Source organism: Fragaria vesca, linkage group LG2, assembly GCF_000184155.1.
Source record: "Fragaria vesca subsp. vesca linkage group LG2, FraVesHawaii_1.0, whole genome shotgun sequence".
Classification (NCBI taxonomy): domain Eukaryota; kingdom Viridiplantae; phylum Streptophyta; class Magnoliopsida; order Rosales; family Rosaceae; genus Fragaria; species Fragaria vesca.
The window spans coordinates 6,951,982-6,976,708 of NC_020492.1; the positions used below are offsets into that span (position 1 = coordinate 6,951,982).

General features: G+C 40.1%; 6 protein-coding genes across 6 annotated transcripts in view; 5 read left to right on the plus strand and 1 right to left on the minus strand.

Annotated features, from left to right (window-relative positions):
- Positions 1-13: 13 nt before the first annotated feature.
- On the plus strand, positions 14-3,381 carry LOC101305708. The gene is made up of 3 exons (XM_004289952.1): positions 14-488; positions 1,650-1,736; positions 1,831-3,381. Exons 1-3 carry the CDS (start codon positions 198-200, stop codon positions 3,136-3,138), a joined length of 1,686 nt encoding a protein of 561 aa, XP_004290000.1. The 5' UTR covers positions 14-197; the 3' UTR covers positions 3,139-3,381.
- A 275-nt stretch (positions 3,382-3,656) lies between these two features.
- On the plus strand, positions 3,657-4,457 carry LOC101315120. Its single transcript, XM_004292203.1, has one exon. It carries the CDS (start codon positions 3,657-3,659, stop codon positions 4,455-4,457), a length of 801 nt encoding a protein of 266 aa, XP_004292251.1.
- Positions 4,458-5,117: 660 nt separating this feature from the next.
- LOC101305996 (tetratricopeptide repeat protein 4 homolog) lies at positions 5,118-8,602 on the plus strand. The gene is made up of 8 exons (XM_004289953.1): positions 5,118-5,366; positions 5,450-5,662; positions 5,753-5,944; positions 6,046-6,246; positions 6,367-6,447; positions 7,105-7,240; positions 7,986-8,078; positions 8,172-8,602. Exons 1-8 carry the CDS (start codon positions 5,262-5,264, stop codon positions 8,243-8,245), a joined length of 1,095 nt encoding a protein of 364 aa, XP_004290001.1. The 5' UTR covers positions 5,118-5,261; the 3' UTR covers positions 8,246-8,602.
- A 690-nt stretch (positions 8,603-9,292) lies between these two features.
- On the plus strand, positions 9,293-10,890 carry LOC101306286 (ammonium transporter 1 member 1-like). Its single transcript, XM_004289954.1, has one exon. The coding sequence runs from the start codon at positions 9,293-9,295 to the stop codon at positions 10,769-10,771; it is 1,479 nt and encodes a 492-aa protein (XP_004290002.1). The 3' UTR covers positions 10,772-10,890.
- A 2,773-nt stretch (positions 10,891-13,663) lies between these two features.
- LOC101306577 (alcohol dehydrogenase class-3-like) lies at positions 13,664-16,362 on the minus strand. The gene is made up of 8 exons (XM_004289955.1): positions 16,123-16,362; positions 15,526-15,572; positions 15,105-15,430; positions 14,736-14,818; positions 14,575-14,650; positions 14,300-14,457; positions 14,064-14,225; positions 13,664-13,975 (listed from the first exon to the last, which is right to left on the minus strand). Exons 1-8 carry the CDS (start codon positions 16,291-16,293, stop codon positions 13,859-13,861), a joined length of 1,140 nt encoding a protein of 379 aa, XP_004290003.1. The 5' UTR covers positions 16,294-16,362; the 3' UTR covers positions 13,664-13,858.
- Positions 16,363-24,415: 8,053 nt separating this feature from the next.
- The window catches only part of LOC101306871, a 672-nt gene continuing 360 nt past the window's right edge, over positions 24,416-24,727 (plus strand). The window contains exon 1 of the mRNA XM_004289956.1: positions 24,416-24,707. Coding sequence (XP_004290004.1) covers positions 24,574-24,707 — 134 coding nt within the window. The 5' untranslated portion in view covers positions 24,416-24,573. The remainder of the gene's footprint in view (positions 24,708-24,727) is intronic.

The window sequence follows — 24,727 nt, forward strand, 5'->3', positions numbered from 1 at the left end:
TTTGGTAAACTCCGGCTCACTTCTCACTCAGTCTCTCCGCCACGATCCAATTTCAATTTCGATTTTCAAAACCCTAACCCCTCCCCCATCTCCCCAATCCTCCCCCCAAACCCTAACCCTAACCCAATTCCCCAAAACCATGCCGATTTCTTGAAACCCTAGCCCCTCCGATTCTCGATTCTTCCTCCGTCCCCGCCATGAATTCGGGCCCCATTGACATCAGCTCCGACGAGGACGCGTCTCTCCACCGCGACGTCGATGACGACAGCGTCGACTGGCTATCCAATCTCATCGAGTCCGCCGACAGCAAGTTCGACGACGACGACGACGACGTCGTGGTGATCGGCGAGGTCAACGGCGCGTCAAAGAAGGAGGTCGACGACGATTGTGTGGTCTTGGATGGCGACCCGGACAAGGCGGTTTCGGTTGAGGACGACGGGTCGGGTAGCGGGTCGGACGATTTGGTTGTGGTGGGCGAGAAGGGTCAGGTATTGTCTTGAAAAATTGTGATTCTATTTGTATGGAAATTTGTGTTTGTTGTTTTTTTTTTTTTTTTTTTTTTTTTTTTGTCTTTCTGGGTTTTGCGTTTTGCGGTTTTTATAATCAGAAGTAGAGAGGTTAGAGATAGAGAGAAGTAAATGCTGGACGTTTTTTGTTGTGAATTTGAGTAGAAAGAAATCTAAAACGGTTGACATGAAGGTCTTGGAAACTGGTATAGAATCGAAGAGATTGATTTCTTTCCTATTGAACATGAAGTACATTCCAAATTAGGCTAATGGGATTATTGGGACATGATTGTTTGATATGAATGAAGAACAATCTAGTAATGGTTTTTCCGTTTCTGGTTTGTTGTTTTCAGTGAGGGGAATTTGATTGTGGATGCCGTAATCTCTTGGTTGTTTCTTGAAAAAGGAGAGGTTTAAGAGAACCTGTAAGTTTGGGGTCTTGTTTAACAAGCCCTCGGAGATTGTGGTTAAGGTTAGCTAGCTTGCTTGGGTAACTAGTGTAGTGATCCATTTAAAGTGTTGTTTGTTTCACGCATGACAGGATAGAAAAAAGGTCTCATAATGTTTCCCCAAATCAGGTTGTTAGTTGCAATAAAGCTGCATAGTTTTGCCTCATGGTGAATTCTTGCAGGATTTCAGCACCAATGCTTGAGATGGCAAAATACATGGACCTTTGGCTAGCTACTTCAGCTGCCGGGTTTGAGATAACTCCTTTTTTACTTGGAGTGACAAGTAGCAACCTGATCTGGGGTCCATGGGAGGTACCATCAAAAGAGAGTTCTTATTCCTGATATCAGTTATAGTATTTCTTTTTTGTTTGATGAAAATAGTATGCACTATTTCGATTTTGCTCCTGTTGATTTACCATCAACACTTTCTAGTTTATCACAAACTTCAATTTGAAATTCTATGGTTTTGGAGAAGCTTTTCGTAGATTATACATGGCTTAGGTTATCTTTGTGTCATTTGCATGTCTGGTGGCGTAATATTATGGTATTCCCTTGTTATATTTTATGATAAACATAGTTTTATGTGCATGATCTTAATACGTCATATGATTGGATGCCTTAGTTTTCCAATTGCTTTGAAAGATGTGGGACCATTTTGTTTCTTGGTTAATTCATGATATTTTTCTTGTTGCAGATAGCATGCAGAGATTACCCTCATCCACGACATCTTTGTGCCAAATTCCCTTTCACTTCTACTCCACATGAGAAGCACTGTAACCTGGTAAGTTTATTCTTATGATCCATGTATTCATAGAACATTATGCTATTTATTGTGCAAGGTTAGCAACTTACCACTGTGATTATCTGAAATGCAGTGTCACTGTTATGTCTGCGACTCTTTGGCACCCTGTGTACATTGGGGCATTGGTATCTCGCATATTGGCCATTGTCATGCCACTGAGAAAGTAGATATGTGGAAAGTAATGAGGAGAAATTTCAAGATGGGGAGAAGTGCTTCAATGCCAGCTATAAAAGTATCTTTGGCTGTGCCTCAACTTAGTCAAGTTCCACCCAGTTTGGCACCCAACTCTATACTGCAGACTCAGGTCTATAGGCCATCTACCATCCCTGCTATCTCCAGAGCCAGCCCCAATGTGCCAGCACCTACCTCTATACCACTGAAGCAGTTCCCGAGGTCAACTTTGATCCGTCCATGCCCCTCAACCCCCGTTGTAAATTCTACTGTCAGGAATCCAGTTAGAAGCAACCAACAAAGATTTCTTTCATCAAAGAATGGAGTCCAACCAGCTTCTGTCCAACCATCTTCAGCTTCTCAGCAGTTGCTTAGTAATGTTCAAAGGAGTAGCAGAGCTCAGAATATTGGTAATGAAGGCCTTCATTGTACCTCTTCACCAACAATGTTCAAAAGAGTAGGGCATGTTCGGGGTTCTTTGGCAAAGAACCAATCTACATATGGTTCAACATATAACAGCAATGTTAATCCATCGCAGTATGGTGTGGTAAATAACAACGGCTATGCCAATCCATCACAATATGGCAGAGTTCCCTCCTCTATGGTAGCATCAAATGACAGAATCTGCTACAGTTGGCAGGAGGTTCATAACAGCTTGAATCAGATGCCCTCCCTGCCCATGGGCAGTGGCATTGTTGGAAGTACATTGCCTCCCCAGCAGTACAGTCAACCTATTCTGCAGTCAGCTTATAGCCAAAATGTTCAGCAAGGGAGTCAAGTTCAAAATGATGGCCAAAATTTCTCGCAGTATGGGATTCAAAGTCAAAATGATAGCCAGAACGTCTCTCTGCAAGGGATAGGTGCAAGTGCCGCTGTGGACTTGGGGTTTTCAGATTGCAACTACAGTTGGATGAACAACACCAGTCAAAGCGTTCAGCAACCTCAACCTCCCATCGAAAATTCTCAAGTTCAAAGCACCGAGGATGTATATGGGTCAGATATCCAGTCCAATGGCTACCCTAATCTCAAGGGTTTTGAAAGTGACTTCGACTACTGGTTATCGGAGAATCAGCCAGTTCCACCAGTAACAAATGATTCTGTTTCTGTGCCATCTCAACTGGATCTCTTGTCTCCAGGGCCTCCTGTTGTAGACCCGGGGATGCTTTATTTTGATTTTGAAACCTCTTTCAACAGTCTCACAGAGGTGTAGCTGACTGTCGGTCACTCCTTTGTGCTTCCGTTAAGAGAATGAAGGCTTGCAGAGGTTTTAGGGACTCTTACCTTTTGGTGGTTTAGAATAGAAGGAAGCTTAGTTAACCCCCGTCTGGAGGTCAAATGTAATAGTTATAAAGCAGGCTATGGGTAGCACTGTATAGTCCTTTTGAAGCACACTGGTGTACAAAGTATCCCCTAGGTTGGAGTCTTGCAGATGCTGTATAGTGGTTGTTCCAATATTCTCCTATTCTATTAATTAATCTTCTCCCCATTTCTGAATTTTCTAGTTTATGCATCATTTCTAGCATGTTCATCTTAGTCTTGGACCCTTTTATGTGATTAAAGCAATGAGAGGTTGTAAAAGAATATAAGAGCAAAACAAACGTAGCACCTTTTGAAAGCGCACATCCAAATTTCCAAAACCTCTGCCAATTCATGGAACCCAAAACCCTGGAGTATAATCCCCAAAACCCAGAACCATGTTCATAACCCTCGATCATCTTCATCCTAGTAATGCTTGCTGCTATCCACCAAAACATCACCCGAACCCAGTTTCAGTTCTCTCGAAGTTACTCTGCTGCTTATGCAATCAGTCTCCAAAACACCTCCAAAAACTGGCAACAACTCAGAGAGGAAAAACTGACCGCAAGCACATTCGCCGCAGCTGTCGGGTTCTGGCCTCGCCAGAGAGTCCGGCTCTGGCGGGAGAAGATCGGAGCAGTTAAGCCCTTCTCCGGGAACCTATCTACCTCCTGGAGCAACATCAAGGAAGAAGAAGCTCTACATAGGTACAAGATGATAACCCAACACAATGTTTCTTCTGTTGGGTTCCGAGTCCACAGCAAAGCTGATTGGCTCGCAGCTTCAGCTGATGGGATGATAGACTCGAGTGGAGTATTGGAAATCAAGTGCCCATTTTTCGATGGGGAGAAGAGCAGGGCGTGGCCATGGCTGCGCATACCGGCGCAGTGTGTGCCCCAGGCGCAGGGGCTGATGGAGATTCTAGACAAGGAGTGGATGCATTTCTATGTGTGGACTTTGAATGGGAGCAGCTTGTTCAAGTTGTATAGGGACAGGGAGTATTGGGGTGTTTTGGAAGAGGCTCTTTCGGATTTTTGGTGGAAGCATGTGGTGCCGGGGAGGGAGGTTTATGGGAATAGGGAGAAGACGGTGAGGAGGACGCATTTGCTGTTGAAACCGTTCCGGCCGGCGGAGAGGCATGAGATGATTGAGCGTATAGTTTGTGAGAGTAGAAGGATTGTTTGTAGGTCTGAGTTGTTGGTGCGTGAAGTTCATGGCAGAATGCAAAATTGATGTGTTCTCATGCCTTGGGGTCATGTTGTATAGACAATTTTTTGTGTTTAGAATACAATTCCCATTTGATTGTGGGTGATTACGGTTTTGTAGGTTAAGCTTTTCCGAGGTTGTTACCAAATATTCCTTATAATTCTTGTAGTCGCAATGTTCATGACATTGTGGATTTTGTAACCGAGTAAATATAAAGAGTTTTGTGTTTACTCGTAAGACATGAATTTAATAAAATCATTAAACTTAAGTTTTGGGAACCTAAACTATAACAATATAAGATTTAGACGATTAATCGACTTAGAACGATAATGAATATTGTTCTTGTTGTTTATGTTTTATTATAATTTTACACTAATGAAAAATATCAAAGCCACTTTCTTTTAAATGATGATTTTCTAGATGAATTCACTCTCAATGAAAAACTTAAACATTATCTTTTGACGGATGAAAGAAATTTAAAACGATCTAATTGATTCATCAATCTATTATCTCTAATTTTTATTTTTCTTTACCCATATTACACACATTCAAGCATTGTGGTGACCTAAACTGTGGCTTGTGGTGGTGTCGAACTCCACAATAACAATTACTCGAAGCAGAGAAGAAATAAGACAAGAAAAAAGAGAGAAAAAGTAGTGAACATTCTAGTGGTTAGGGTAATATGGTCACCATGACATGGACTCCAAACTACATAGAAGAAAACAAGCCCTGTGCCCTCTGCTTCTTTTGCTGAGTTGCAGGACACACAAGTAGTAGAAGAACAAACTAGTTGAGAAGATCAGAAGAACCGAACCCAGAGAAGCAAAAGCAATGGCACTATGGATGGAGAAAGGCGCCGAACCCCAAACCGAAAGCGAAAGGGCCGACCTTGACGCCATCGCCGCCCTCAAAGAATCTGCTGCTATTGAACTCAAGGTCCTCTCTTTTCTCTCAACAACTAAACAACTTTGTTATTCTTCTGTGTTCTTTGTGTTTATAGTTGTACTGGGTGTTTGCAGGAGAAGGGCAATGAGTTTGTGAAAAAGGGTAAGAAGCATTACTCGGATGCCATAGACTGTTACACCAGGGCTATCAATAACCAAGCTTTGAGCGACCCAGAGACGTCTGTTTTGTTTTCCAATAGAGCCCATGTCAATCTTTTGCTTGGTAACTACAGACGCGCTCTTACTGATGCTGAGGAGGCTATTAGGCTCAGTAACAGTAATGTTAAGGTAGTTTACTAGTTCTGCTTGAACATGTTCTTGTTCTCAGCTAAAGTTTGGATTTTTTTGTGTGTTGAGTGAATTGGGTGTTGGTTTTAGGCATTGTACCGAGCTGCGAAAGCCTGTTTGTCATTGAACTTGTTGGCTGAATCGATTTCGCATTGTAAAAAAGGGCTTGAAGTTGACCCAAGTAATGAAGGGTTAGAGAAGCTGTTAGGGCAGGTTGAGGCTAAGAAGATGGAACTTGAACAGCGGGAGGCTCAAGTCTCCAAGGCTCTTTCTGAGGCTAAGGTGTGATTATTATGCTTCTTTGATCATAGTCATCGTACAGTTATGAATAGGCTGTTTGTGGTGTTTATGCTGAAACTAGTTATTTGTTATTTGTTGAGCAGGACATTGTTTCTGCGATTGAAAAGAGAGGCTTGAAGGTTGGGAAGCCAATGTATCAAGAACTTACTGGATCAAGAAAGCCTGTATTGGACAAGAATAGTATTCTTCATTGGCCTGTTCTTCTTTTGTATCCAGAGGTTATGTCCAGTGACTTTATCGAGGATTTCTGTGAGACGGAAATGTTCTCGCCTCATCTTGATATGATATCCTTTCTTTTAAAGTGTTTCCTGACATTTTAAAGATGAATTTGTGGATGAATGCTTTATGTTGTATGCTATGCTTTTCGACAAATGTGGATTTTGTTATGTCCTGAACTCCCAAACATGTTTTCAGAAAGCGCCCCTCCTTTGCCATGGGATGAGGAACACAATTATGCCCGTGATGCTGTTGAAATATACTATGAAGTAAGCCATTTTATTTGAACGTGAATTTGTTTTCAAAGTCCCTCTGCATGTATGTATAATGTTTTGTTTATTTCAAGAGTTCCTTCTTCGATAGACTTTTGTAGATTCTTCCATATTGCATTTTTTCAGCAAATGATTCTTTTAGTTAGAGTGCTCTTCTATTTTTTTCTGGTTTCTCATGATTTTGACTTGTTGAGATTAATTGGCTAATTCAATTAAGCAATTCCACCATACCAATCATATGAACTGGTGATAGTTAGAATATTAGGATCATGCTATATTTTTTGCTAGATCGTTAGTGGACTCTGGCATGCCTGTTGGACATCAGATTGTGATTAGCTTGTAGGTTTGTCTAGTTCCCAACTATCAGGACATGAATTCACAGCTGCCTTGTTGATATAGGTCAACTATTGAAACAGGTTAATCCTCTTTTCAGCTGCACTATGATATTAAGTACAAATGTAACAACTAGCTCTTTTTTGGGGATTTATTGGTGCATGCCTGTGTATTTGAACTTATATAGAACTAGCCCTCTCATTTTCCTTTTTCCTGAAGGCTTGTCGAATGCATATTCAAGTACTGTAAGTAATGATTTTCTGTATCATTAAAGGTCGCATTAGTTGCTCGTTTCTAATTCCTCCACCCTTTGTTTACCAGGCTAAATCGGGAGATCCACTGTCAAAGACAAAGATTCTTCGGTATCTCCTAGAGGGAACTCCAGCGTCCAATTTAGAAAGCATGGTTGACAAGGAAAAAGAAGCAACTGAAAATTCTAAGTTTGGCAGCTCAGCAGGTAGGCATTCAGCTACTCTATATACCATATTTGTTTTCCTATTTCTGTACCTTTTATCTGTAGTTCATTAATATGCGTTTGAGCATTCAGCTATTAGGCAATAAATCAATCAGCATCATGGTTTGTCTGAAAGCTTATATTGTCAGCGGTCTGTGGATATAGCTTCTCCTATTCATGTACTTGTTAGAGTATCAGTGCAGAAATCTTACACACTTTGGCAACTTTGTTTATCTTACTTTAGACTTTTACACCTGTGCTTTTTTTATGAAATTCGCTGTGCTATGTCTTGGGTGTTCAAGTCACTACATATAATTATCTTTTCACTTGGCTTTAGGATTTAATTTTCGATTCATTTGTGTTTGTAGATTGTATGTGCTCGTGCTGATACAAGTTTTGAGTCTAGTATTTGAACTAGTTATACATCATTTTATGAAATTCGTCGATACTGATGCACTACATACTATCTGACCTATCTCAGTTCATTTGGGAGAGCTGATAGTTATCTCTTACTTTTGATGCATCTTTTATTTCTGTTCCAACTAAATGCAGTATGCAATATATCAGTTTGGCAAACTGTTTCTTATAGCTTATTTAAGTTATTCCTTTAGATCATTCCAAAAGAAAAAATATTCCTATGGTCAGCTTTATACTCACTCATTGCAAAGAAAACTATACAACACCCTCTCTGTATGTTTTACTTTGCTCCACAGGGTTTGCTAATCTTCCTTCATCTGTTGTGCCTCAGGCAAAGGTTCCTCCAAATGGGTCAAAGTAAATGAGAAAAGAACACTCTACGATATTCTAAAAGAAACTAATTTCATTATTCAAGGGATTCCAGGTGGGCATATAACACTCATTTATTGTTGAGTCAAGAAGTTTTCATTTTTTGAAATTCTTGTTTCCTTAACGCTACTCTTTGCCATGCGTGCAGTATTCGCTGTTGTTTCTAAAAGATCCAGCTTCTACAAAGAGTTCAGAGCCGGTGGCTGGGCTCTTCCACAGTAGGCTGCATTTTTCACGATACTGAGTTCCTGGTTTGGTTCCTATTGAATTACACAAACGGAAATGATCCTCTCCTGAGCTATTCCCCTCTGAACCTGCCTAAGTTTTCGATGACAAAGGTGCCTGTAAAACCACATCAAACGGCTTATATCAATATATATTTATTTATCTTCTTTTTATCTAGATTCATGCTTGAGGCTAAAAACAAGTCACTCACCAAACCCTATAGTGAAAACTCAAAAGCAAATGATAGCTAGGTATGGCAAGGAGTCATGGTTTTCGTTACACACGACTGCCTTTGTACCACCCATTTCAGAATGAAGGCAAGGGAAGTCGCAATCTTTGCCATATGTTTGCTTATTAGTCAAGTTAGTTCTTACACCATCAACCTAAAATATAGGCCATCTTTTTGTTGAATCAAGTCTTTTCCTTCTTTGTCGAATCTCTCTATTCTGTGGACTTCTAATTTTCCTCGCTCTCTAATTGACACTTCAAAATAGTTCTACACGGAATTAACCTAGTGTTTTAGGTATTTAGCAGGAGCAGCTGTGTGATATATTTACGTAAACAAATAGTGTGTTTAATTTCTCTATATTTAGTAGTGTTTAATATCTCCAGGAACGAGAAATTAGAAGCAAAAGAGGAATGAAATTTTAATTTCTGATCAAAGAAAACGAAATTTCTTTTCCAACTGGCGTATTTATAAAATTTATAACGTGTACTTAAAACATTCACTTCACTTGGTATGTTTTTTTAGAAGAATTCACTTCACTTGGTATAGAAATCGAATTCCTCACGTTATATTTTAAATACAAAAAAAGGAATTAATGCAAATGTTCAGAGCCAATATGCCAAGTAATAAACTGTAATCCCTATATAGATGGAAAACCAGTCGTCTACTCCATATTCCGGAATCTCCTCCTGATTCTCCCATTCATAACCAAATACAAGGAATCTTCCCTTTCTCACTATATAAAACCTTAAACCATATATTCCTTTCTTACAGATTCTCTCCCTAGTCTATACCCTCCCTCCACATCTCTCCCTACAATGGCAGCCATCACTTGCTCCGCCACCGACCTCCAGCCCCTCCTCGGCCCCAACGCCACCGCGGCGGCAGAATACATCTGCAGCCGCTTTGGTGCCATGTCGAACAAGTTTGTCGACACGGGTTATGCAATTGACAACACGTACCTTCTCTTCTCTGCGTACCTTGTTTTTTCCATGCAGCTCGGCTTTGCTATGCTCTGCGCCGGCTCCGTTCGTGCCAAAAACACCATGAATATTATGCTCACCAACGTCCTCGACGCTGCCACCGGCGGCATCTTCTACTACCTTTTCGGGTTTGCCTTCGCCTATGGAACTCCCTCCAATGGCTTCATTGGCAAGCAGTTCTTTGGCCTCAGCCATTTTCCTTCCCCCTCTTTCGACTACGGCTTCTTCCTCTACCAATGGGCCTTTGCCATTGCGGCTGCCGGAATCACTAGTGGCTCCATAGCCGAACGGACTCAGTTCGTGGCCTATTTGATATACTCATCTTTCTTGACAGGGTTTGTGTACCCTATTGTGTCACATTGGTTTTGGTCTTCCGACGGTTGGGCTAGCCCTGCTCGTGCTGAGAATCTCTTGTTTGGTTCCGGTGTGATTGACTTTGCAGGCTCCGGGGTTGTGCACTTGGTCGGAGGCATTGCCGGATTGTGGGGTGCCCTGATTGAGGGGCCTAGGATCGGCAGGTTTGATCATGAAGGCCGGTCCGTGACAATGCGTGGACATAGTGGCACATTGGTTGTGTTGGGGACTTTTTTGTTGTGGTTTGGTTGGTATGGTTTCAATGCAGGTTCTTTTCTCAACATATTGAAGGTTTACGGTGATAGTGGATCTTCCTATGGACAATGGAGCGCTGTGGGAAGGACTGCCGTGACAACCACCTTGGCCGGATGCGCAGCAGCATTGACTACTCTATTCGGAAAGCGCATGCTCTCCGGGCATTGGAATGTCACCGATGTTTGCAATGGCTTGCTTGGCGGGTTTGCAGCTATCACATCTGGCTGTTCTGTGGTTGATCCTTGGGCAGCAATTATTTGTGGGATTGTGGCTGCTTGGGTTTTGATAGGTTGTAACAAGCTTGCCGAGAAGTTGAAGTTTGATGACCCTTTGGAGGCTGCACAACTTCATGGAGGGTGTGGGACTTGGGGGATCATATTCACGGCCTTGTTTGCCAAGAAGGCTTATGTGAATGAGGTCTATCCAGGGCACCCGGAGAGGCCATTTGGATTGTTTATAGGCGGCGGTGCCAAGCTGTTGGCTGCGCATTTGGTGCAGATTGTGGCGGTAGCTGCGTTTGTGAGTGTAACAATGGGGACATTGTTTTTCTTGCTGCACAAGTTGGAGCTGTTGAGGATTTCATCAGACGACGAAATGGCAGGAATGGATGTGACAAGTCATGGGGGATTGGCTTATGTCTATACTGATGGAGATGACATGAATTCTGGATATATGGTTTCTAGGGGTGGTCCTCCAAATGTTTGATTTGATGATCCTAGCTAGTAAACTTTAAATTCAATATGCATGTGTATAGAGTTCCGGTGGGTAGTGATGTTGTAACTGGACTATGTTTAGAATTTAGATGCATTGCTTCATTTAGCTTCATTTTGCTTAGTTTATGTGGTGAAATTGTCGAGGTTAATTATAAAGCTAACAGTCCGTCATTTAGTATAACAATGGGTAGCTAAATATACCCATTTAGTGATGAGTTGGTCCGTCATTTTGCTGTGTTTGTCCTTCATTTAGGTTATTACAATGGGTAGCTTCATTTTGCTTAATTCCAACAGTCCGTCTACTTCAGTATAACCACCGGAGCCGAGCACTAATCTACAAATCAACTCTTGAATCACAAACTTTTCTTCCAAAAGAATTTTTACGGTCAAATTCCGGCAAGATATATCAAGATCATAGAGGTCACTGAGCCAAACACCAAACCATGTATACAACCATGTCATACACGGTTGGGTGTTTGGCCAAGTGACCTCTGTCATCTTGATATACCCTGGGAGAACTTGAGTCAAGACGTATTAAAAACGTAACCTGGGCCTCTTATTTATAAAGCTAGATTCGTTGTTATTTGCATACAAAAATATCAGATTTCTATCCGGATTAGGACAAGATTCTCCTAACCGAATAATGAAATAGAATCCTTATGTGATCTTGAAATCTTCACCCATCAATTACCCAATAGGAAAATAAAAGATATTTAAACCGTAAGTTTCTATTCTTCTTTTCTAAATGTACAAGAACAAGGTGCCCTTGGTCGTAAACGCCTAGAATAATATTGACATGGGAAAAAAGTCCAAACCGTATCTGACCTTTTAACGAAGCAAAGATTTGGTATCCCACCTTTCAAAAACTTCAAAACGGTATCCCACCTTTTGACCCCGACATAAGATCGGTATCTGGGGCTAACGGGAGATTTTGGCTCCGTTACAGAGCTTGCCAGGTGGCATCTTTTGCAGGGTATTTTCGTCTGTTCAGCCTCTCTCGCCAATTTATACCATAGTTGGCACCATGACCCTTTAATGGGGTCGATCGGTTTGAATCTGTTCTTAACAGGCGACAATGCAGCTACTCCGCGCATATTAGCTCTATTTTGTCTGCTCCTTCACAATGCAGAAGTTGAAACTAACAAAGGAAACAATTCCTGGAGCAAAATGAAATCAACAACCATCAAGTATTTCATATTGCAGCAAAGCATGTCGAGTTCCTCACCTAGTAATACTTCAGAAGCAAGTAGAAGCACAAAACAAGATAATACATTTCAGTATCGATTCCATATCAAAAGATTGAAACCATGTCAAAACTACTGGACTAACATGATCCCCCCTTTACAATCAGTAATCCACATGACGCAGACCATTACACCTATACTTTTGAAACTCATATCTTAAATTCTAATAAGCCATCAATGAAAAAGCTTCAATCTTCCCAAATATCTCCTCTCTGGTGTTATAAAACCTTACCAGGCTCTACGTTTTGACAGCACATTCCAATAAACAAAAACCTCATGCTAAGTGCTAACAATCAAACATGTTTTGTACAGAGATTGCCTTTCATTTTATTTTATTTTAGTACAAAGTGCAAACCAAAAGAAAGCAAAAAAATTTCTAACAGAATCAGAAAAAAGTCCAACTAAAAGTCTGAGATCAGGAAAACCAAAAACCAACGAATCAATACCCGAGTCCAAGAACAGCTATAAAGGATTTAAACCAACGAAACCCAGATATATTTGTGCTGAAACTAAGAGACGCTTAGATGTAATTAGCCAGATAGATATAGATTAGTACTTAGTACTTACCTGCAGTGCTTGACTCTGATACTGATATGCAACAGATGAAGAGAAAGAACAAAGTATAGAAGAAGAAGTGAAGCTTCCGGAAGTTTCAAGTTTCGGTGTTGGACTTTTGACTCGTTGCACAAGCATCGACGCGTGTACACAAAGTCCCACTGCTCAAACGACAAAATTCAAATTTGAGTTTGATCCTTGTGTTTCTCCTGTTTTAGAGCACCATCAAGATTATGATCGAGTGCCGCTCTATTCTTCAACTTCATATCAGAGCTATTCTTGTCATGTTACTGATGCACCATTTTATTCAAGTTTTCAGTCTCAAGGTAAGACTTCAAACCTTAACATCATTCTGCACAGTTGATCCAAGCAAATATTCCCATATCTCACGGGACTAGTTTTCTATTCACACTATGTTAAGGATTCTATACATCTTATGCAATGGACAATCACTTTGTTCCTCCCAGCCGTAAATCTGTTCTTTTGGTGGTAAATATGTTAACCAAATGGATTTGGCGCCAACTATGGTATACATTGGCGGGAGAGACTGAACAGACGAAAATACCCTGCAAAAGATGTCACCTGACAAGCTCTGTAACGGAGCCAACATCCCCCGTTAGCCCCAGATACCGATCTTATGTCGGGGGTCAAAATATGGGATATCGTTTTTGAAGTTTTTAAAAGATGGGATATCAAAACTTTGCTTCGTTAAAAGATCAGATACAGTTTGGACTTTTTTCCCTATTGACATATATCGAAGACACCTCAAGCCCCACGTTATAAAGAGGTAGACATCAGCAAATCTAATCTTATCAGGTTTGAACAAGATTTGATTAGAAATCCTATCTAGTCTAGGATACCAAACACGGCACAGAACCAACAGATTTGTTCAGAATCAGCTCAAAGTGGGCATTTCTTCCCCTTTGCCGTCTGTTTTTACTTTTTAGCGTGCACTAACTATATTCATTTATTTGTCCTGCTACAGTTTCCCCATCAATCTGTTAGGACTTAGGACTATCAAGGCTCTGTTCAACAGTTGCTATCATCCATGTATGAAGACTGGCAAAAAGATTGAAATGTGACTAGAAAGCAGAATACCAATACTGTTTACTCTTCTAACATGCAAAAACCTCTTTCAATACATGACATCCAACAAACCCGTTGGCGGTTCTACTTAAAAAAGCAGGCAGCAACATCCAGTTATTTTTCGGAAGAGTCGGTAAGAGGGATAAATAAAAACGAACAAGGCGCCTGTTTCATCCCATGTGAAACAGGCACTCTTACGCTTCTGTTGAAAGCACACACCGGAGGCATCCCCCTTCATGCATCAAATCAAATGCCTTGTTAATCTCCCCAAGGGTCAAAGTGTGGGTGATGTATTCATCAACTTTGATTTCCTGCAACAAGAGAGCATAATGTTCAAATTCATTTACTAGTTAATAAAGTGGAAATAAGATTGTTGAACACTTGTCAAAACATTTCTACCTTCTTCAAGTACTTCTCTACAAGCCACGGCACCTGTGAGCGGCTCTTGAAACCACCGAAGGCTGTTCCCTTCCACACACGACCAGTCACCAGCTGAAAAGGACGAGTTGATATCTCCTGCCCTGATGCTGCAACACCCACAATAACTGATGTTCCCCAACCCTGCAAGTTTTTTGACTGACCTCAATATTTGTTCTGTACATGATAAATCATCCATCAGTCAAAGCAGCACTTACCTTGTGGCAGCACTCCAAGGCAGCCCTCATCACTGAGACATTCCCAATGCACTCAAAGCTATAGTCAACGCCACCATCAGTGAGATCAACTAGGACCTGTTGGATTGGCTTCTCATGGTCCTTCGGATTCACAAATTCAGTAACACCGAAGTTCTTTGCTGCAAACAATAAATTACATGTAAACTTTAGAAACTTCACCATGGAACAAGCATATAAAAACTGATAAATCATGGTTTACTGTAATTAGTTTTGATGCGGAAGAACTTCAGACCTACCTATATCAAACTTCTTGCTATCAATGTCAACACCAATGATTCGTGAAGCACCAGCTGTTTTGGCACCCTCGGCAACCTGTCAAGTCATGACAACTAGTCACCCCTCACATTTCAGAACTCCAGCATAAGATTACGAAACTGAAGGTCTCATGGAAACTTACTGCAAGACCAACAGTTCCAAGGCCAAAAATAGCAACAATTGACCCTGCTTCTACTTTTGCTGTGTTCCAAACAGCTCCAAGACCTGGAATTACATACGTATGAGTAACCAAGTTGGAATGAAAAGAAAAGCTTTACATATATCATACATACAAAAGGCCAGTTGTTTCAAATTATGAGTAAAAACATCCTCTTTATAGTTACAATCTTCTATATCTTTCTTTTTCCCCATAAAAAGAACCAGGCAACTTCTTAGGAAAGTAGAGATAAGCATCAACACTGTATGAATATACACTTCTACGGTTTGAAAGCAAAGAAGTATGATTTTATTGAAAGTTGAAACTCGCGACTAACTAGAACAGTTCTATTACCAGTAGGAACACCACATCCAAGAAGGCAGACTTTTTCCAAAGGAGCCTTGGGATCTATCTTTGCAACACTAACATCATGAACAACGGTGTACTGGCTAAATGTTGAGGTTCCCATAAAATGGTAAATAGGCTTTCCATTTATAGAGAAACGGCTCTGACGATCACTCATCATGACTCCAACTCCAGTGGCAGCACGTACTTTTCCACAGAGATTTGTCTTCCCTGATTTGCAAAACTTGCATTCTCCGCATTCAGCCTGATAACAAGGGATGACATGGTCTCCTGGCTGAACTGTAGTAACACCTTCACCAACACTCTCAACAATCCTGCATCAAGTCCAAGTAGCCACATTTTAGAATGAAAAACTTAACAGAGACATTGATATGTGATTCAGCAAACATTGATATAAGACTTAACATACCCCGCAGCCTCGTGACCAAGAATGCAAGGGAAGAGACCTTCAGGGTCCTACAAGGCAAATGAAGTGAAATCAGCATATATAAAACTTCTGATCAATCAGACTAGTTCCCACTTCTATACTATTTTCAAACAGCGCCATCATATTTAGCAAATCCAGAACAGAACCTATTAACAAAAGTACTGACTTACTAGAAAGTTTCGATTTTGACAAGAATGTTTAACACTAATATTAAAGTTCCTTGTACCACTTTTGAAAATCCTTTAAGAATGTTCTTAGTCATTGTACGGAATCAGTTCTACTGTACTGCAAACCCGACAGAGTTGATCCGTACACTATTTACTTCCATTCCTACATTCACTTTTACATAACACAGATCCAATAGAATATAAATAGGAAGTTCAAATTTTGATCAATTGTCTAAATTCCCCATTTGCCCTAAACTCAGAATTGAACTTCCAATTTATCAAAGAAACTTGAGCAAATAGAATATCTTCCAACAAACAAAGATCACCTTGTAATGTATTCAAGTGTAAAACTTTACTGAACCTGGTGGCAGATTTTACAAGATAAAAAGGTAAAAAGGATAGCGTTAGTTACCTTGCCGCCCCAGGTATAAGCGTCGGTGTGGCAGAGAGCGGTGTAGAGAATCCTGACGCGGACCTCGCCGGCCTGCGGCGGAGCGACCTGGACGTCTTCGATGACCAAAGGCTTGTTGGGTTCCCAGGCCACCGCCGCTTTGCAGGTGATGACTTGACCTTGGGTCGCCATGGATTTGACTTCGATCACTGAAAACCACAAAGCTGAATGGAGAGATAGAGAGAGAAGAGAACACGAGGGATAGGATGGAGAAGAGTGGCTGGTGTATATGTGGAGGACTGTGAAAGTGTGAAGTGTACATGACCCGGACCCGGTTCTGGTTTGGGCTAATGGGGCCCCTGAAGTTTTAGTAGGATGGCTACACTTGGGCTGTAACCAAGAAAAATTAAGGTTTGGTTATAATTAAATTCAAGATAAAGTTGGTATATGTCTACACCACCCTTATGAGGGGACATCGGGCCTACTCGCCTATAACATGGCCACCGGAGCGTCATACCGACTGCCAGCCAGCACGGTGGCCGGACGCTCAGGCCTCGCCCGGAGAAGCACCAAGGGTTGCCATCTCCAAGTAGCCTCCCAGCTCACATAGGCAACAAATGTGCTTGAACAAGATCCAGTCCCACATCGAGGGAGGCTGATATTGTTCACATCGACATCCCTGCTAGTACCAATATTTTAAAAGGCTTGCCTTTTGTGTCAGGTGATAGGCAATCAGGCGGCCGACTATGTGCCACCTAACAACCGCCGTATAGGCGCTCCACCTTATACTTACATTTTATTTTTTTGATGGGGTGGTTATATTGTGAGGAAAAAGAAGCTCTAAGAATGAAGTTTGTGTTTTGAATTTTAGAAGCGTATAAGTTTGTTGTTCATTTACATGTCAGGTTGCTCACATTTAAGGACTTCATGCGAATACTTTCTAGAATCTAAAAATGTATATATTTGACTATTATCAAATATTATAAGATATTTTATATATCTTTACTATTAGAAAGCCAGACACACTTTTTGATGTTATGGTAAAGCCTTTTTTTAATTACCAAAAAAAACAAAGATAATAGAAAATACTCAAAGAAAATAATATAAGTTCCTATAGGCATAACCGTAAAACATCACTGGAATTTTATGGAGAAAAAAAATGACGTGACAGTTATCTAAGAAATAAGATAATCAGATTCATTTCATTTTAAGTGGAGCAGTTCAAGTTAAATTTCTCCTATTTTGTATACCCACGTGCAGATGCACGGGTAAAAAATTAGTTTTTTTTTAATAAATAGTTGTGTGTGTCTATATATACAGTCGAGATCAGAGGCGGACGTCTGCACGCCCTTAAAGTGCGGAGGTCCCTCCGTTCTCCACCGTACGGCTTCGACGATGGCGTGCCTCCACCCTAGCGGCCTCCAGCAACGTCCCCGATCACTTTTCCTCCCCCAGCGAGTCCGTCAAATTCCAGTTTTTCGGCGAGATCGATTTTGTTTGAAGTTTTGGGTGATCTAGCCGGAAAACTGGAATTCGATGGACTCACCAGGGAGGAAAAGTGATCGGGGACGCTGCTGGAGGATGCTGGGGTGGAGGCGCCGCGTTGATACGAATTACTCAGGTGTTACTACTAGTAGCGGAAATATTAGTAGTACTAAAACACACAGGTAATGTAGTTCGAAGAAAATGTATTCCTCTCTTGTTATTGTGCAAAAAGGTACAATGTTTATTGTCTAATGCCTTCTCTCACAATAACACTCTAGCTCTCTCTGATTCGCTCTCTTCTAGACAGATGTTGTTTATGTTTCACTCTGGTCTAAACAGATGTTGTCTCTGTTTCACTCTGGTCTCCAGCACTAAGCTAGACACCTCTATTTATAGAGTCTAAATCTCTATAAATCCTTATCTAACTTGGAAACTAATCCTTAACTAAGTTAGACATCTATTCCTTAACTAACTCAGGAAATGAATCACTAATTCCTAAAAGCTAAAGGATACACCGGTATCATGGCTCCCCCTTTTAGGAACTTAAACTCCCGTTTAAGTTAAAACTGGAGATTAGGAAACTCAAGAGTTCCTTTCTCTTTGCTGAACCATTTAGCTTTGCTTGGAACCTGACCTACACGCCTAATGCGGAACACTATACGCTCCCCTCGACGTGTCGTAGCCACTTGCTGCTCCAAAATGCAATCTTCTAGCAACGGATCCTCTTTAAGGCGCTCTTTACTCCGCCTTAACCATACTAAGTCGCTAATACCAAAGTTACAAGGTCTGATCTTGTACTTTGCTTGTGACTTCTTCAATTTTGTCTTCTCAACATCTTGACTTGAGTGCCCTTCATGTGGACATGTCAACAAGACAAATTTCCTGCAAGCATTGACTAATCTTTTAGCCTGAGTCGCTGCTACCAAGCTTGTCTTTGGTGGGAGGGACGCCACCCGGATAACAAATCGTTGTCCATCTTTCGTAAATGTGTACTTCTGAGCCTTCCTCTCGTAGATAGCATATCTATCCCATAAGTAAGGATTTCCCAGAATCACTTGACAAACATCCAATGGCACCACATCGCATGTCACTTCGTCGATGTAAGATTCATGAAGAGCAAACTTGAATGTGCATTGACTGGTAATACTTAGTCATGTGTCCTTCTGAATCCATCCTAATGGATATGGCTTCGGATGTTTGACCGTTTGAAGACCTAACTTTTGAACCAAAGCTTCCGAGATAAGGTTCTTCTGACTTCCCGGATCCACAATGGCATCAACTAAACTGGTCTTCACCTGCAACTTTACAACAAAAAGCTGCTCCTTGCGGTTCTCGTTGTCGTTCCCTAACTGTGTTCCTGCCATAAAGTTGAGCTTCGCATTTGGTTCTGTCATTCCTGGTACTTCTTTTGCCTCGTTTGTGATTAATGTTGTCTTCTTCCTCTCCTCCTTATGCCGTAACACACTTGGTTTAAGGTGAGGAAACTTCACCCAACACTTATCTGCCACGTGTCTTGTTCCCTTGCAGTGAATGCAAACCAAACATTCTTTCCCATCTGACTCACTATTCTCATGCTCCTCCTTTTTGACATAGGAATCATTGGACTTACCCACAGTCTGTTTTCCATCTCCCTTGGTTTCGTTCCTCTTGAACTTCATCTCAATGGCGATGGCTTTCACGCTAGCTTCTTCAACAGATTGTACCGTGAACAAACTCAACTCCCTTTGGAGGTACTCATGCAGTCATGCTTCGTACTTCATAGATACCGAATACTCCTTCAGGGATATATCTAGAACCATAGCTTGATTCTGGAATTCGGTAGTGTAATCCTGCACGGACTGATTGGTTTTCTGACGCAAGTTATGCCACTTGTGCCAACGTTCCTCCAAAAACCCTACTGGATAGAACTTCTTTCTAAGCAATTCTTTGAACTGCTTTCACGACACTACCTCTTCATCACTATTCCTCCGGTAGGACTTCCACCAAGTTAAAGCATGAGATGATAGTTTCAGAGTCGCACAGGTGATCTTCTCTTGCGATGTAAAACAATGGAACGTAAAATATGTGTCAAGCCGCTCAATCCAGTCGTCCAACTTGTCAACATTGACGCTGCCATCGTACATCAGAACTTCAATCTTGAAATCAATCTTTAAGTTTCGAAAAGAACTCCTTCCTTCTTGTTGCGAGGTTTTGCTGGCAGTGTCAAACTCGTCATCTGATCCCGTCTTTGCTTGTTCTTCTTCAGACTCCGAATTCGTTTCCTTCGGCTTCTCCGGTGATTCCTTCAATAGCAACTGTTTGACGAGACCGGTCAATTCTGCAATTGCAGTGTTTGACGCAGCCATCTGCTTCTCCAACGCAGCAAGTCTTTCTTTCTCTGGTGTTTCATCACCCATCTTCTTTCCTCTTGATCTTGTGGTATTTTCCAAAGACACAAGAGATTTTCCTAGCTTTCTGTAAAGTGAACGAGTCAGGACCATACACCACAAGACTCTCCACGGATACGGTTAGCTCTGATTACCAACTTGATACGAATTACTCAGGTGTTACTACTAGTAGCGGAAATATTAGTAGTACTAAAACACACAGGTAATGTAGTTCGAAGAAAATGTATTCCTCTCTTATTATTGTGCAAAAGGGTACAATGTTTATTGTCTAATGCCTTCTCTCACAATAACACTCTAGCTCTCTCTGATTCGCTCTCTTCTAAACAGATGTTGTTTCTGTTTCACTCTGGTCTAAACAGATGTTGTCTCTGTTTCACTCTGGTCTCCAGCACTAAGCTAGACACCTCTATTTATAGAGTCTAAATCTCTATAAATCCTTACCTAACTTGGAAACTAATCCTTAACTAAGTTAGACATCTATTCCTTAACTAACTCAGGAAAGGAATCACTAATTCCTAAAAGCTAAAGGATACACCCGTATCACGCATCGTCAGAGCCATACGGTGGAGAACGGAGGCACGTCCGCACTTTAAGGGTGTGCGGACGTCTGCCTCTGATCCCGACTGTGTGTGTGTGTGTCTATATATATATATATCACCTTGTCCTCTCTTAGGTTGTCCAGGCGTTAGGTTACGGGTTACTACCCATTTGCCGTCTTTTAAAACAACAACTAATACAAGCACAAACTTACAAATAGGGCAAGTCCAAACGGTACCCTTTCCGTATTTAAACTCTATCAATACACCTACTTAAGCATCAGATGGTCAAAGACGACAACCCTAATTTTTCCTCTAGCAAGTGTTTGTGGTGAAGGTACAGAGAAGGCAGCTAGAACCATAATTCTGCATATGGATACCCAGGGAATCTACATAAACAATATCTATAATAATATCACTTAAAATCTATATAATTAATAAGTATGCATGAACGATCAAGATGTGGAGCCTTACGTTATACGTTTGAACGGTGAGTTAGACTGGTTCTTGAGTATATAAAGTACTTAGATGTCGTGAACAATCTGAAATGATGGTGTCGAAAAAATTGTGATTGAATCGGTTGAAATCAATATATGTATTATAGAGGGCTCTTCTGGATCTATTTTTGTTGTCAACAATTTTTGTCAAACCTGAACCGTTCAAGATCATTACAGAAATGGCCATGTATACATAGTACTAATGCACTCATGTCGTTGGTCGATCATTATTCATAAGCATTGAATTTATAGATTCAAATCAAACTCAACATGTTGCAATTATACTTATGTTGTTATTATGAGTGTTATCTTCTTATTTTCTTCTATGATACCCTTGACCTAATCAAGGGTGAGTTTGACCATAAAACCCAATTAACTGAGAGTTAGCTAGGCCCATGGAGAGTTCTATGCCTAAAACACTTCCTTTGATCATATATAGTCCACCCGACCTAATACCTACATAAGAGAACAAGAAAACAAGACATATCCACTAAGGTACTAACTATGATGTTAAGTTCTTAACATCTTTGAGGCATATGGTCAGTTAATGGATTTGATCAAGTGAAAGTGCCATATACGAGTTAAGCTTTGGCGTAGTAATTTACAAGACGGGTTAGTTACTAGTTAGTGTCTACTTCGAAATTGAAGTCTTATATCAACTGCTGATAATCATCTATTTACAACGTAAACAAGAATGGATGACAATCATATGCTCCTAGACGTCCCTACTCGGAAACCATGATGATGGTGATGATGAAGAATCGGGTACGTGTCGCCTACACAGTGTGGGAGGCATGTTTGGGACACAGTGGGTCCCGTGCCCCACTGAATTTTTGGATACAAACTAGTTTTGTTACTTTTCCTTACACATTCGTCTAGGAGTGCAGCGGTAAAGCTTTGCTTTTTTTTTCTTTTTTTTTTGGGTAAGGGCTTCAGGGTTCGATTCCCACCAAAAGCATTTTTTTTTTTAAGGTGGTGTTATTAACACACCTTTTATATAGTGAGAATCGATCATCAATCAAATTCAAGTGACAAGTTTGTAAATAAAATAAAAAAATATGGATAGGAAAATAGATGGAGTGTGTTAATAACAATACCCTATATATATTATCTATCTATTGTTTCTTCGGCCTTCCTAGCAGCAATTTTATTTTTGTTTAAAATTTTGTATGATTTAGTTAGTTACTCTTCATTTTTTGTATGCTATGTTTTTAAAAGAAATGATTTATTAAGAGAGACATTTTATTACTATAGATAAGACGATTGTGCTAAAATGATTTTAGTATATCAAATCTCGTTGAGGATTACTATTATTTCAATAGAGATAAATTTCGAGTGGAGATTTATATGTTCTGATTCATAATGTGCTCTAATAAAATTCAAATCCTAGCTTTATCACGGCCTAAATGTGTATTGATCCACATGATTCTCGACTTTCAAGTTATGCACTTGTATGCGTGAATGTTTCCTTATGTTTCTTTAAAGCCTTTAAAACGTGCCATACACAACAACATGCACAACAACTCATAGTTTGCAAGGTAGCCACCAAGTCAAACTCTATGTCTGAATGAGACAGCTACTGCAACTTCAAACTATTATCTTAGAGCCAACAACTTAATCATTTTGATAATCACTTGGGATTCACTCATATATTTCAAATTGGGCAGCCAAAATTGAAAATGACCCTGCTTCATATTAGATTAACATGTACAATGTGTGACAGATATGGATTCACATACATGAGTTTAAATCTTGTGTTAAAGAAAACATCAAACAAGTACTTTTCAACATCTAGTCGTTCTTTTATTCTAGACAATTAGTATGTCTACGTACATTTACGCGTATCATATTATACAATTTAACAACTAAAATCAAATTATTAGACATCTTATTTGACTGATATAATTAATAGAGAATGTTAAAACAAGTAAAAAAAAGTAAAAAGTGTCAAATATATCGGTGAGCTATGACATGTTCAGCCCCCTTCCATTGAGGGATCCCTATTTTTGGCTACTTTCTAGGGATAGGGTATTACACCACTTCCCAATTGAATTTTTACATCTCCACCGTTCATATCTTAGGTCTATATGAGTAGATCACCTCTACAAAATTTCATATGATTTGGTGATCGTTAAGACTTTCAAAAGTTTGATTTAGTTTTAATGATTTTGAACGGTCCAGCTTATGTTAAACTAAAACCGTTGAAGGTCATTAAAACTAAATTGAACTTTTGATAGCCTTAACGATCACCAAATCATATGAAATTTTGTAGAGGTGATCTACTCATATAGACCTAAGATATGAACGGTGGAGATGTAAAATTCTAATCGGGAAGTTGGTGTAATGCCCTATCTCTATAAATGGCTTAAAATAGGGATCCCTCATTGGAAGGGCCCTGATGACATGTTATATCCAAAAACTTAACGACTCGATATTTCAATAACAATTGCACGTGGGGTGTCACGTGCAAGATGTTGTTGTTGAAGGAGGAAGAGGATGATGTATGGAGGAGGCAAGCAGAAAGAGGGTCCGAGTCTGACAGTAGCTATGTCGGTATCTTCAAGATGTTTTGATTCCCGGTCAAATTGTGATATGGACCAACTACTCACCGCTTGCCACGTGTATACCATGTCTGTTAGATTTTCAGTCAAACTCTTGGACCAGTCAAGGATATTGATATGCCTAAAATTAGAGACCAAAAAAACTGTTAATATACGATGTTACATAACACCAATAAAATTTTGACTGTCTCAAATCAACTTATTATCTGAAATTTTTTTAATACTTCAATTCACCGTAATGCATGAATTTTATTCTTATTTTTTTAAGTACAGTCATGATAAACTAAATAAGATACAATTGTGATCGTTTGAAATAGGTCGTTATGTTGTTTTTTCTATGTTTAATCTGATTTTTACAGTTTATATCTGATGATGTTTGATGCTCTTTCACTATAGGTTTCCTTGTTATTATTTTGCTGCACTACTTTTACAAGTAAGAAAAGAATATATTCTAAGCATTTTTGAAACAAGAGGAATTTGAAGTAAAGAATGAACAACACAATTACCTTGGAGTTGGGGAGAGGATTAGGGTTGTTTGCTAACGCAAGTGATGACATTGTTAGTACAAATATTTTTCCTCTGAAATGAAGAGTAAAAGTAAAAACTGTGATGTAGCGTAGCGTGAGAGTAAGTGCTATATATACCAGTTGAGACCCAATTGCAAATTGAAAGCACCGAAAAATACAACTAGTGATTATGACTTCGTATATATAAGCATGTGAAAATTATGATAAGTCAATGGTAAATACTAAATGAGGAGCAGGGGGTGAAAGAGATAGAGAAGAATAGAGAAGACTAGCTGTCCTTCTCTATATATTAAGCTTCCTTATCCTTCTCCTTCTCTCTTTCTCTGTAAAAAGATTCCCTTTCCCCTTCTCCCACATCCCCCACAACAGTTGAGCTTTTGTCTCCAACCCAAAACAAGAGGAAGATATTATTCCAAACCAAACAGTTTCACAAGTACTACTGCTAGCTATAGCTTGTTAGCTACCTCCTTGTTATAAACATGGCTGCAGAATATTCCTGCTCTTCATCTTCATCTTCTTCTTCTTCTTCTTCTTCCTCAAACCTAAGAATCACAGTTGAGAAAAACCCTTCTGAGTCTCGCTTATCTGAACTCGACATCAAGTGCTGGCCCAAGTGAGTCTCTCTCTCTCTCT

Excerpts from the sequence above, each read along its gene's own strand:
- LOC101305708 (XM_004289952.1), top strand. The coding sequence starts at position 198 with ATGAATTCGGGCCCCATTGACATCAGCTCCGACGAGGACGCGTCTCTC. Across the intron at positions 489-1,649 it reads TGGTGGGCGAGAAGGGTCAG|ATAGCATGCAGAGATTACCC; the intron begins GTATTGTCTTGA and ends TTCTTGTTGCAG. Across the intron at positions 1,737-1,830 it reads ATGAGAAGCACTGTAACCTG|TGTCACTGTTATGTCTGCGA; the intron begins GTAAGTTTATTC and ends TCTGAAATGCAG.
- LOC101315120 (XM_004292203.1), top strand. The coding sequence starts at position 3,657 with ATGCTTGCTGCTATCCACCAAAACATCACCCGAACCCAGTTTCAGTTC.
- LOC101305996 (XM_004289953.1), top strand. The coding sequence starts at position 5,262 with ATGGCACTATGGATGGAGAAAGGCGCCGAACCCCAAACCGAAAGCGAA. Across the intron at positions 5,663-5,752 it reads TCAGTAACAGTAATGTTAAG|GCATTGTACCGAGCTGCGAA; the intron begins GTAGTTTACTAG and ends TGTTGGTTTTAG. Across the intron at positions 7,241-7,985 it reads TAAGTTTGGCAGCTCAGCAG|GCAAAGGTTCCTCCAAATGG; the intron begins GTAGGCATTCAG and ends GTTGTGCCTCAG.
- LOC101306286 (XM_004289954.1), top strand. The coding sequence starts at position 9,293 with ATGGCAGCCATCACTTGCTCCGCCACCGACCTCCAGCCCCTCCTCGGC.
- LOC101306577 (XM_004289955.1), bottom strand. The coding sequence starts at position 16,293 with ATGGCGACCCAAGGTCAAGTCATCACCTGCAAAGCGGCGGTGGCCTGG. Across the intron at positions 14,651-14,735 it reads TTGGAACTGTTGGTCTTGCA|GTTGCCGAGGGTGCCAAAAC; the intron begins GTAAGTTTCCAT and ends ATGACTTGACAG. Across the intron at positions 14,458-14,574 it reads TAGCAAGAAGTTTGATATAG|CAAAGAACTTCGGTGTTACT; the intron begins GTAGGTCTGAAG and ends TATTGTTTGCAG.